This window comes from Eutrigla gurnardus (assembly GCF_963514095.1).
Source record: "Eutrigla gurnardus genome assembly, chromosome: 12".
NCBI lineage: Eukaryota > Metazoa > Chordata > Actinopteri > Perciformes > Triglidae > Eutrigla > Eutrigla gurnardus.
This window is the reverse complement of record NC_139926.1, coordinates 17532061-17544192: the sequence shown is the minus strand read 5'-3', so window position 1 is coordinate 17544192 and position 12132 is coordinate 17532061. Positions and strand designations below refer to the sequence as shown.

The window sequence follows — 12132 nt, the reverse complement described above, 5'->3', positions numbered from 1 at the left end:
GTTCACAGCCTGAGGGCCACGACCCCAGAGCGGAGTCGCAAGATGTATCCAAGGGGTCATGAGATGCATTCATTGCATTCAATAACATATTATAATATCATTAGGTTTTTTAAAAAAAGGCACATTTTCCAAGGGGTCATGATTCAGAGCTCTCTTTATTACGTGGAAATTAAACTAATTTAGAAGTCTCACCAGGATGTGATTTTTATCAGACCACTCAAAAGCTAGGTAAAAGTTTACAGCCCGTTTCTCCTTTTTACTAATGATGTGAACATTTTATAGTTTCATACGCAAACAGACACAGCAGGAGGAGCGAGCGAACGTAAGGAGCTGTTGAAAGGCTGATCAGTGTTTAATTTGCACAAAGTCTGGGTGTCTACAGTGCGAGGGGGGACGAGTCCACACATGAAGGTGTCGAAGGGTTCTTTGTCTCAACGGGAAACAGGAAGTGGAGGCGTGTGGGGGAAGTGGAGGCGGGAGGATCTCCCGAGCTTTGATGTGGTCATACAGGTGATGATTCATTTGGATTCAAATTGTTTTATTTAACTGTGGTTTACTTCGATTTAGTAAACAATTTACTAATAATACGACTTTCTCATTAGGGAGTAAGTTAACAACAGATGTAGAAGAGTGGAAATGTGAGAGCTGTGTAAATCTTTTTGTCTGATATATTGCCTCATGTGATGTCACTTGAGTCAGCATCAATGGTCTGATCTGGAAGATAAAGCTGAAATCGTCCAAATCTCCAACAGAAGCAGTCGAGGTGCATTGTGGATATTGTAGGCACCAGGTCATGACAAGGAAGGTGTCATTGTTTGCATTGTTTTTAGTATAGTTTGGGTTATAAATGGGCTTGGACAGCGTCAGGAAGTCGTCAAGTATTGAGAAACAGACTAATGCACTCTTGGTTTGGGTCTTTTATTGTGATTTGTTGCCAATAAGAAAACTATACCAACAGCTATCCGACTCCCAGTGAGCAGGTCTTGCTGTACTCTGGCCCTTGTGGTGCTGAGTCGATGTCCTTTCAGCTGAACTCTCTGATACATGAAGATACATGGACCTCACTGCAGGTCGAGGTACTGGGGCAGAACATCGGTCCAGAACTGCTTGTCGTCTTGTTTCTGCTCTCCTGCAGCGCTCTGCTTCGTCCTCCTCGGTGCCGGTTTGGGTCTTTCCTTCTGTTGTTGGTCTTTTCTGAATTTTGTTGATTTGGCTTTTTCCTCCTCCTCCTCCTCCTCCTCCTCCTCCTCCTCTTCTTCTTCCACTTTTGTATTTCCCTCCTTTTCTTTCCCACGTTTCTCCTCTTGACCATGTTTTTTAGCATGTTTGCCATTTGCCGCCTTTCCTTCTTCCACACTCTCATCTTCGGTTTCCTCAGATTTCTTTCCTTTCCTTTGTCTTGTCTTTGTTTCAATCTTTGTTTCATTATCATCTTCCTCCTCCTCTTCCTCCTCCTCTTCCTCCTCCCCCTCCTCCTCATCACTCTTTGCCATCACATTAGTCTCAATACTTTTAACTTTTCTCTTTATTTTTTCATCCTCCTCACCCTGACTCTCTTCCTCTTCTCCTTCCTCCTCCTCTGCTACTTCTTCCTCATCCTCTTCTTCTACCTTCACTGCTAGCTCTTCCTCCTCCTCTTCTTCTTCCTCCACTGCTACATCTTCCTCACCCTCTTCTTCTTCCTCCTCTGCTACCTCTTCCTCATTAAGCTCCTCCTTGCTCTCTTCTTCCTCCTCTGTAGCTTCCTCCTTACTCTCTTCTTCCTCCTCCTCCTCACCCTCTTCTTCCTCCGCTGTAGCTTCCTCCTTACTCTCTTCTTCTTCCTCCTCCTCACCCTCTTCTTCCTCTGCTGTAGCTTCCCCCTTACTCTCTTCTTCCTCCTCCTCACCCTCTTCTTCCTCCTCTGTAGCTCCCTCTTTACTCTCTTCTCCCTCCTCCTCACCCTCTTCTTCCTCCTCTGTAGCTCCCTCTTTACTCTCTTCTTGCTCCTCCTCACCCTCTTCTTCCTCCTCTGTAGCTCCCTCTTTACTCTCTTCTTGCTCCTCCTCACCCTCTTCTTCCTCCTCTGTAGCTCCCTCTTTACTCTCTTCTCCCTCCTCCTCACCCTCTTCTTCCTCCTCTGTAGCTCCCTCTTTACTCTCTTCTTCCTCCTCCTCACCCTCTTCTTCCTCCTCTGTAGCTCCCTCTTTACTCTCTTCTTCCTCCTCCTCCACACCATCTTCTTCTTCCTCTTCTGTGGCCTCATTGCTCTCTTCCTCCTTCTCCCCCTCTTCTTCCTCATTACCCTCACCATCCTCCTCACCCTCTTCTTCCTCCTCTGTAACCTCATTACCCTCTTCTTCTTCTTCCTCCTCCTCTTCCGTAACCTCCTCCTTGCTCTTATCTTCATCCTCCTCCCCTGCTTCGCTGTCCTCATCTTCCTCTTCATCCTTACTCTCTTCTTCCTCCTCTTCACCCTCTTCTTCATCCTCTGTAACATCCTCATTTCCTTCTTCTTCCTCCTCCTCTACAGTCTCGTCCTCAGCTCCCCCTTCGTCTAAAGATACGTCTTCCTCACCCTCTTCTTCCTCCACCGCATTTTCACTCTTTTCGTCTTGGTCTTCCTCCTCTTCATCTGGCTCACTGTCTTCCTCCTCATCATTGTCATCACTCAATTCATCTTGTTTCTCATCTTCCTCCCCTTCACTCTTACCCGTTTCTTCATCTTCTCTGGATTCCTCATCCTCACTTTCGGTGGAATCTTTTTGTTCCTCAGATTCACCCTCTTCCTCTTCCTCTGCATCAACCTCATTTTCTTCTTCATCTTCGTCATCGTTTTCTTCTTCTTCTTGAGAATCTCCAGAAGACTCCAGAGTGTCACCTCCTTCTCTGTCCTCCTCCTCTGACCCTTTGCTCATGCTGCTCCCTGACTCTTCACTACTTTCATCTTCCTCATCCTCACTCACCTCACTGTCTTCCTCTCCACTTCCCTCCTCCTCTTCTTCCTCACTTACATCAGATTCACTTCCTTTACTACCTGCTTCTTCACTGCTTTCTTCTTCCTCCTCTTCAGCCTTGGTTACATCACTGCTCTCACTCCCCTCATCCTCATCCTCACTGCTGGAGGCTGTTTCCTCCTCACCATCTTCCTCTGCAGTTTCACTATCTTGCTCTTCCTCATCCTCCCCAGAAACACTCACCTTTTCCTCCCCTAAGTCATCGCTACTTTCACTTCCCTCCTCTTCTTCCTCTTCCTCCTTGTCTTTGTCTTCCACATTGCTTCCACTCTCTTCATCTTCAGTACTGGTTTCATGCTCCTTGTAGGTTTTCCCATCTTCTTCATGTTCTTGCAGGGAAATTGCCACAACTGTGCCTCCGTTCCTCACATCCCTTTGTGAAAAGTCTTCACTCCCGTCACTTTTCACGACTCCCTGTTGTGACTCAGCGGAAACGTGGCTTTCTTCTTCTTGACCCACATTCGTCTTGACCTGAACGTCTCCCTTTGTGCCTTCTTCTGGCGGATTTGAGACTTCTGTCGAAGAAAAATGGGACGATGTCGAGGAAAAGGAAGGCTGCGTAACAGCGCTCTGCTTCGTGAATTGCTTCCCTTGGCTGGGGGTTTTGGGTGATGCAGAGGTAACCCTGTCACTGTCACTGTGGAAACTCCTCACGCTTGACACTGCCTCACTGAGGACCTGCGTAGCTGCACCTGCCATCACAGCAGCAGGGAGCAGAGAGGCTGCAGTACTCAGGATCTCCCCCCACCTTGGCTTTTCTTCAGATGGGCTCCGAGTGTCCTCTCGGTGTGCTCCAGAAACAATCTGAGCCCCATCAACAGGTTCGGGGCCTTGCAGGGATTTTACACTTCTGACTGAAACCACCTCTGTTCTCTGATTGGTTTGTGAGGAAACGGGGTTACTTAGCACTTCAACAGGTGTATCCTGCTGTGATAACAGCGGGCTGGAAGCTTCTGTCTGCTTACTCCTCGTTTTGGCATTATCTTCAGAGTCTCCTTTAAGTCTGACTTCATCTCCTTCTTCTCTCCCTGGTTTTGTTTTTGCCTTCATTTTGTCCTTCACTTCAGCACCGTCTCCTTCAGGTATCTTCTGCTTCTGTGCAGTTCTACCTCTAATTTTTTGAGACGTTTTCATCTCCGATTCCACAACCTTTCCTTTTCTTTTACTTTTAACTGGAGTATTTACTGGATTTTTGACCGGTGTGGACTTGACGTCTTGTGGTTTCCTTTCAATGTTCACAGGTTTGGATTTCACACTTCGGGATTTCTTAATATCACCCGGAGCGGGTGTGGTGACAGATTTGGTTTTCTTTTTCACTGGTGATTTTACATCCAGTGCTTTATTTTGACCTGTTCTCAGTGTAGTTTCAATCTTGTGCGGCTCTTTCCTTGGAGTTGATTTGACACTTTGCACTTCAACAGGTTTGACATCAGTGATTTCACTCTGGATTTCTGCATCTTTTTCTACAGATAATGAACTTACACTTTGGACAGATAGGATAGTTGTTTCATTTCCTGTGGTGATCTTAAGAACTTGAGATGTTTCGTCCCCAGCTGATGGTTCATTCTCCTCCTTTTTTGGTGTCCCTATCAGGTTTTTCTTCAAAGTGCCAGCTTCCATAGTGTCTTTGTATATATCACTTTGTTTCACATTTCTGTTTCTCCTGTCATTTCCCTTCATCGGTCTCTGCTGCGCTTCAGTCAGTGTCTTCCTGACAGACTGTGGAGTTTTGGGGCTCGACTCTGAAAGTTTTGATGATTTAAAATGGGAGGGTTCCTTTCGAGCATCTCCATGAGTTTTGGTTTTATTGGACTGTTTGGTGATGTTCTCTTTGCCTTTAGATGTCACTTTTTTCCATCTCTTCAGTGACATTTCCTTCTTCAAAGGGCCTTTCAGAAGTTCTGTGGCTGAGTCCTGGAGGTAATTTTGTCCCGCGTTCCCATTGAACTGAAACAACTCTGCCTCTTTCGTAGTTCTTCTATGAGCTCTGGCCTTCTTCTTTTCCTGTAAGAAATCACAAAAAAAACGAAAATAGGGATGTAAAAATAAAAATGGCAGAAAAAGGTCATATGCCTGATAATTGTGTGTTATAAAAATAAGCAAAGTTGAACAAGCACAGCAGCAGACCTGCAATCAACATGACTGCATGTGCAATTGGGGTATTTGATGTTTTACTGCCAAAAGCATGTCAGCTCTAGTTTGAGGAAGCGGTTTCTTGTTCAATATCAAACAACGCTCTAAGCAGAACATCAGAAGTTGTGTGGTGATATATTTCAATAGCCTCTGCAGGCGTAGATTAAAATGTTATGAATATAATAAAAAGAGAGATCAGTATGTAAGCAACAACCCATAAGAAGGTCAAATAATGCCAGTATAAAGTATATTTTGGACCATGTAAAAATAAATGTGTAATTTGAAACCTCATAAAGATCATTTAAATCCAAGGGAATGTAACACGTAAGCACAACGATGTTGAAGACTAGATATAGCCACCAACAAATCTGCCATCGGGTCTAAATACACATGTGGGAGGGAGGTAAAGGAAACCATGGTGACGACTGGGAGAAGATGACAGGAATCCTTATGTTTCCATCTGCACCCAGATAAACAGATGGGGGTTAATTAGGGGGTGAGTGGGGTGTGATGGGAAAACATTTAGTAATTACGGTGGTCCACCTCATCTCTGTCACACCCACCCATATCTGAGCACAACTGACAACTTACTCAAGGGATGTACTTATGAACTCAAGCTGAGAATTTATTGATTATTAAGTACTAATATTTTACTTTCAACACATGAAACCAGTAGTTATACTGCGCCTTTTCTTGTAATGACATATTTTTACAGTGTGGTATTACTATGTTTACATATGTAAATGCTCTGGATATTCCTTCCACCACTACAGACACGAGCCCATTTTATATTACAACATGTGGGGCTATGACACACAACAACGCAGGAGACTCTTCACAGCTTGCTTCACCATTCTCTGTGGAAACTCTGATGAGACGTGGCACGATTCCTGCTAACTCTCCCAAAGAATTATCTCTTTGTGTGTGTGTGTGTGTGTGTGTGTGTGTGTGTGTGTGTGTGTGTGTGTGTGAGGCTGGAGCCCAAACACATTTGTGTATTGGCAGAATCAATCCTAATCTCTGAATCTGCTTTGAGGGGATTCATTTCACACATTCTTGGGGGGTGATGACAACAAAAAGGCACCACAACACTGAATTCAATTTCATCATATTTCAGTGTTATACCAAATGGAACGCACACACACACACACACACACACACACAATGCTGAGCTATGCACATTTCCTGGAAAAGTCAGTGAGTGTTCATTGCTGCTTCCTTCCCTGGAGTGCACATAATCTAGACCACAAGCAAGACGCTTGAAGAAGAAAATAGCATTCAACTGACTCCGTTGGGGGAAAAAAAATACAGTATTTCTCTACTCTATCACAGTCAAACCAAACGTCTCTCACCATATTCGGCGAAAAGTCAGAGTTGACTCCTTTCTCAGAGATATTCTCCTCCACATCTCCCATGACAACGTGTCTCTGAACAGTTTCTCCCTCTGAAAAAAAAACAAAACAAAGATTGGATTAATTACGCAGGTATACCCTAGAGGAAAACTCAGCTCAACACTGCCTAAAATTATAGGTTGAAAGTACCTGTTTGTGCCCAGGCAGGAGGCTCTTCCTCACTGTGATGCTTATTGGAAACATCACTGGAGGGTCTGGTGGGACTGCAGGGCTCTTTAGGTAGTAGAAGAGGTTCTTCAATTAAGGCCTTTTTAGCGGTTGCCACTCTATACGGTCTTGTTTTTGCGGTCCTTCTAGGAGATACCGGGGTGTTACGTTTAGTTACAGACTTTGGTGATAGTAAGGGAGAAGGCAGCTCTTTGGATTTCGACTTAGAGGAAGCAGCAGCGGAGGATATATTCTGAAAGGGGCTTGATGATTGAGAACGTGGGCTCGGTGGCTTAGAGGAGAAGACTGGAGATCTGGGGGAGAGCGGTGGGCTTAGTGATCCTTCTGGCTGTGGTTTTGGGGACGACGAAGTTGCACTTAAACTCTTTGAAAGAGTTTTAGGTGTTGGGATATTTCTGGACGTTTGCCAGGAGGTGTTGAGGAAGCCAGAGTTTAGACGTGGGAGGTTGTGAAACATCTCTCCAAACAGCTCCGCAGAGCTTCCCTGAAAGACAAGAGAGGGGAAAAACTGCAACAACAACCAAAATACTGAGTAAAAGGAACCACATCTATGAAGCTCCCCCATCTAGTTAGTCAGTGGAACTACAGCAGAGCTACCACTTGGTGTAACACTGCCCCCTCCTGGAGTCAAACTGTAAATGCAATTATCGAAAGCTATAAGGCAACTTGCTGCAGGGTTCAACAAGTTAAATGAGAGCTTTTTAAATACAATGTAATTTAGTTCCGTACTTCCCAGCAGTATATGCAAACTATTCACAATTATATAATTAAATGAATAAGACCAGAATCCAGATAAGCAGGTTATTCGCTGGTTGGTGTTTGATTATAGTAAATTGTACATGACGCCACCTTGTGCTGCAGGGTGATGTGCATTTTTTCATTTTAAATTCTTTTGGAAGACCAAATAATATATTGATGAATCCTGAAAATATTCAGGAGATTAATGTATTATGAAAATAATCATTAGTTGCAGCCAGTGTTTAGTTTGTCCTTTCTGGGCTGCTGTAGAAACATGGTAGTGCAACGAGGTTTACTCGACAATGACTTTAAGTTCAGGTGATAAATAAATGTAAATAAAGTTGTAGTTTAAAGCCTTTTTGTTCATGAGGAAACTGAATTCAGTCCTTATCAAGCACTGCAGATACCTTTAACACACACAGCCACTGATGGTTGAATTAAGGACAATTTGTTTTTTGAGGTCTTGTAAAAAACCTGATTTAGTCTTGAAAACTAGTACCAAGGTTTCTCTGTGGCGGGCTCGAGCAGCCAAGGCGGAGAGTGGGATGATCGGATTAGGATGGATCAAAGTGTCGAGCAGAAGGATTTCTGTGTGAATTGACTCCAAAAAGTTCTCTGTGATTGTCACATCCTCGTCTGGCACCACTTCTCGGCTCTCTGGTGGTCTGGGTGCAGCCAGTACCAGCATGTGGTTTCCACCGCAGGACACCTAAACGTGAGAGAACACATGGAAGAGATGCAGAGTTTATTACAGTCCATTTCCTCTCAATCTGCAGACACACAGGATGTACGACTCGGGAGGTGGATTACAGCCAGGGAGCGTTTTAAAACGACTTTGGGGGTTTTCCTCAAGGACATTTGACAAACACACAGGTGGAGCTCAGGATGGCCATCATATTCACTTACTGATTGAACATTGTACTTGAGAAAACGTATGCAGAGTGTCGGGCTGAACTGGTTGATGAAGTTCTCCTCCCCTAAGGCCAGTTTCCCATGACGACCGTCACCAAAGGTGTACAGGAGCCCGCTGTCTGTCGAGGACAAACGCATCAGATCCAATTTGAAAGTTGACATTTAGATGATCACAAATACACACAAAAGGTGTAAACACTGTCGCGACTAGAAGGAGCGTTAGAGATTGCTTACTTGTGATCACAGCGGTGTGGTTCTCTCCACAGGTGATATGTTTGATGCTGCTGTTAGAAAACTGCTCCAGGGGTTTTGGCAAATCAACTTCAAACAGAAATGTCCCGTGGCCCAGCTGACCATACTGGCCTCTGCCAAACGTGTACACGTTTTCCTCTGGCACAGGGGAGCAAACACAATGAAACACATTGCTTAGCTTCACAGCAGCGGTGGAAAGAAACTACATTTATTTTCCGATGCCAAAATCTTCATCTGCCCAGTAATTTGTGTCTATTATTGTTGTAGGGCAATTCAAACCTGAAATCAAACAGTTTTATGAATTTTTTACAATCCTGTATTTTTTCCCCCCAAGATTCTCACACTTTTTTGTAAAGGTATTCTTGAAACGAGTTGATTTCCGTCACAAACAGGTTGAAATAATTTAACTAGACTGGCAGATTTTCTCACTCAATTAAGAAAAAAACTACAATAACAACATTAAAGATCTAATTCAGTAAAATAAAGGTATTTATGCATAGTGATATTTGTTACAGTTTGCAGATAGTGTACTTTTACTGAAGTAAAACTGTAAATGCAGGGCTTTAAAGGAGTATTTTCACACTTTAATATTGACTTTTTTTTAAAGTAAAGGAAATGAATACTTCTTCCAACACTAACAGACTATATTTCAGCAAAACAAAAAGAGGTATCAGTAGAAATGTGACAGTTAACCTACCTGTGAGTGCTACAGTGTGCTCCCCTCCACAGCACACCTGGGTGACGTGACCCAGAAACCCTTGAACCCGCTGAGGGACCCTGTGATTGGCCAGCTGCTCCACCTGGAGACCAAGCCTTCCATTTGCACTCTGGCCAAACGTGTAGAGATGTCCATCCACTGAAACAAAGCCGACACGGCACTGGCATCGGACGGTTGTTGACATGAACACTCAAAACAGTCCTACTGTGCTGTGTTTGGCTGGACCGTGTTGTACCTGTGACAAACGCCGAGTGGTGAGACCCACAAGAGACCCAAACCACCGTCTCCCCAACGTCCACCTCCGTGGGTTCTGCCGCAAACCCCTCGTCTCCTAAACCGATCTGACCCACGGCGTTGTCTCCCCACACGAAGAGCCTCCCATCCTCTACCGACACACCCACAAACACGGGGGGAGAAACTCAGACGTCACCGGAGCGTGTTGGCAGACAGACACACTCGTCACATTATTGCTCGTCGCTCTTCCAACCTGTTAAGGCAGCCGAGGTGTTGCATCCCGCAGAGAGCATTTTGATTGGTGCACGGCCACAGAATGGACGCAGCAGGTGAAAGGATGTAGTGTTGTTGCAGTGGCCCAAACCAAGCTGCCCCTCCTGGTTGCTGCCAGCAACAAACACACTGCCCCAACCTGAAAGCATGCGAAACGGGGATTTAATACAACCAATTCTGTGTTTAATAAAAGTCTGATATTTGTTCGTAATCTTACATGTGCAGATGATCGTGTGATCTCGCCCACAAGCTACAAGTTTCACCTTCTCAGACTTCAAGGCTGGAAGAAAATACACCATTATAGCGACTGAACATGATGGTAAAATATCAGGAGTAAAAGCCTTGACAGAACATTTATCAGCAATAATATATTAATTCACTGTCTGAGTGATATTCTCTGTTTTCAGATTCTCAATTGTTTATTATCTGCTCTTTGCAATTTTATGTGACCGGAAATGTTATATCTTTGGGAGGAATTGCTCACAGTAACAATAGTATAAATACTCTATTAAAAGTCATGAATTCAAATTCTTACTTCAGTAAAAGCACCAAAGTATTAGCAAGAAAATATAATTATAGTGCCAAAAGCAAAACTGCTCATTATGCAGAATGGCCCCAACAGTGTATTTATATTCCTACAATTATAATTATTGGTGCATTAATGTTTTTATCACTTTAATGTTGCAGCTAGTAAAAGGTGCAGCTCATTTTAATGACTTTAGATACAGATTGTGAATTTCAGCTCAGAGATCAATACGAAAATAACTAAAGTTATTATAGATAAATGTGGGATAAAAAAGCACATATTGACCTCTGAATTCAGTAAAATACAAGTACCTCAAAATGATACTTTATCACAATACTTGTGTTAATGTATTTCTTTCAGTGTTATAACTCACCTTTCACAGAGGCAGGTTTGCTGGCAGTGGGCTTACATCCGAGCCCCAGTTGTCCCCGTGTATTAACACCAAACACGAGCAGCCTTCCATTCTCTACAAAGGTGGTAAGAATCACTCAGTTACACAACGTCTATCTATTGTTGAACACAGTCATTGCTCACCGTTAAAACGGGGCTCATCCGCACCTGTGGTCACGGCGGTGTGCTCCCCGCCGCAGGACAGGTGCACCGGGCGGTCACTCTTCAGCCAGAAGTTCGAAGGCACGTTGTCGGCGAAACTGCTCTTTCCAAATGTGAAGATGGCCCCCGTATCTGAGGAAAATAATACACAATAAACACGTAGCGTTGCTCTGCGTGCAGACAGCACTAACTTCCTCTTCTTTAGCCAAACACCGGCTAAACCCCAACCTGCTGTCACATCTCAAGCGCTTTAAGTAGCAGCAGTGACGGGAATAGCAGCAGGTCAAACACACACACACACACACACACACACACACACACACACACACACACACACACACACACACACACACACACGGGGCTGCGGTTTGTGGAACCCCTGAGCAGAAAGTGCAAGTCCACCATTGATAACGGTAAGGGCCGGTTACTGTGCCGTGGGGAAAGTGCTCCTACCCGGTACGTCCGCATCGTCCTGCCCCGTCATCTCCACCGCACCTGCACCGTGTGGCCCGGTGCTGCACGGCAGGTAGCTGAGGGTGACGTCAGAGACAGGCGCAGGACCAGCCCGCGAGCTCTCCTCGGGGCTAACCGTGCTGCCTTCACGTGCGACTTCGGAATTACGAGAATATCATGATCATGTTTCAATGGAATTGAAAGCATCGGTGAGGAATATTAATATTTGATGTTGGTATATTTTGTGTAAAGATGTGCTAATGCTTTTTTCCCCCCAGAAGCTTGCCTTACATGATTAATGATTACTTAAAATGATTAATTAAAATGAATTAATCCTGGTTTTGTGGAGGCTATATACTGCCAAGTCCCTAATCATGTTTGCTCACTTACATGTTTCACCAGTGTTTTATAGTCTTATTAATAATAGTCCTCACCAAATTGTGTTTTTTTTTTTGTTATGAATACATTTTTAATGGTTAAAGTCTTTATAATAAGTTGTGTCCCTGAGTTGAGTGCTCCCCTCTTTTACGCTGATGGAGATCTCACACAGAGATCAATTAGACAAATTAACAAAATAACATTACAGGTTCATTTGTATCTGAAATTGTCAGTTAAAATCCAACGTTGATGTTAACTAATGGATAAATGACCCATGGAGATTTGTAAACGGGGATCCAACAACAGGAAGAGGAGACAGACCACCTGGATATAAACCAGGAGTCTAGACCACTAGCCACCTGGGAAAACAATACAAACGCATACAAA

The 12132-nt window shown here is 44.1% G+C and overlaps 1 protein-coding gene across 1 annotated transcript; it reads right to left on the bottom strand.

Annotated features, from left to right (window-relative positions):
* Window positions 1–260: 260 nt before the first annotated feature.
* rpgra (retinitis pigmentosa GTPase regulator a) lies at window positions 261–11435 on the bottom strand. The gene is made up of 14 exons (XM_084023703.1): window positions 11368–11435; window positions 10921–11046; window positions 10736–10828; window positions 10054–10116; window positions 9817–9975; window positions 9565–9714; window positions 9309–9467; window positions 8594–8749; window positions 8354–8478; window positions 7947–8156; window positions 6671–7193; window positions 6482–6573; window positions 1811–5000; window positions 261–1723 (listed from the first exon to the last, which is right to left on the bottom strand). The coding sequence occupies exons 1-14, from the start codon at window positions 11396–11398 to the stop codon at window positions 1062–1064; spliced, it is 5739 nt and encodes a 1912-aa protein (XP_083879829.1). The 5' UTR covers window positions 11399–11435; the 3' UTR covers window positions 261–1061.
* Between the last annotated feature and the right edge of the window lie 697 nt (window positions 11436–12132).

Coding starts and splice junctions, on each gene's coding strand:
- rpgra (XM_084023703.1), bottom strand. CDS start 11,398: ATGACGGGGCAGGACGATGCGGACGTACCGG. Junction 8,479..8,593: donor CCACACCGCTGTGATCACAA/GTAAGCAATCTC, acceptor TGTCCTCGACAG/ACAGCGGGCTCCTGTACACC. Junction 6,574..6,670: donor TCCTGCCTGGGCACAAACAG/GTACTTTCAACC, acceptor TTTTTTTTTCAG/AGGGAGAAACTGTTCAGAGA.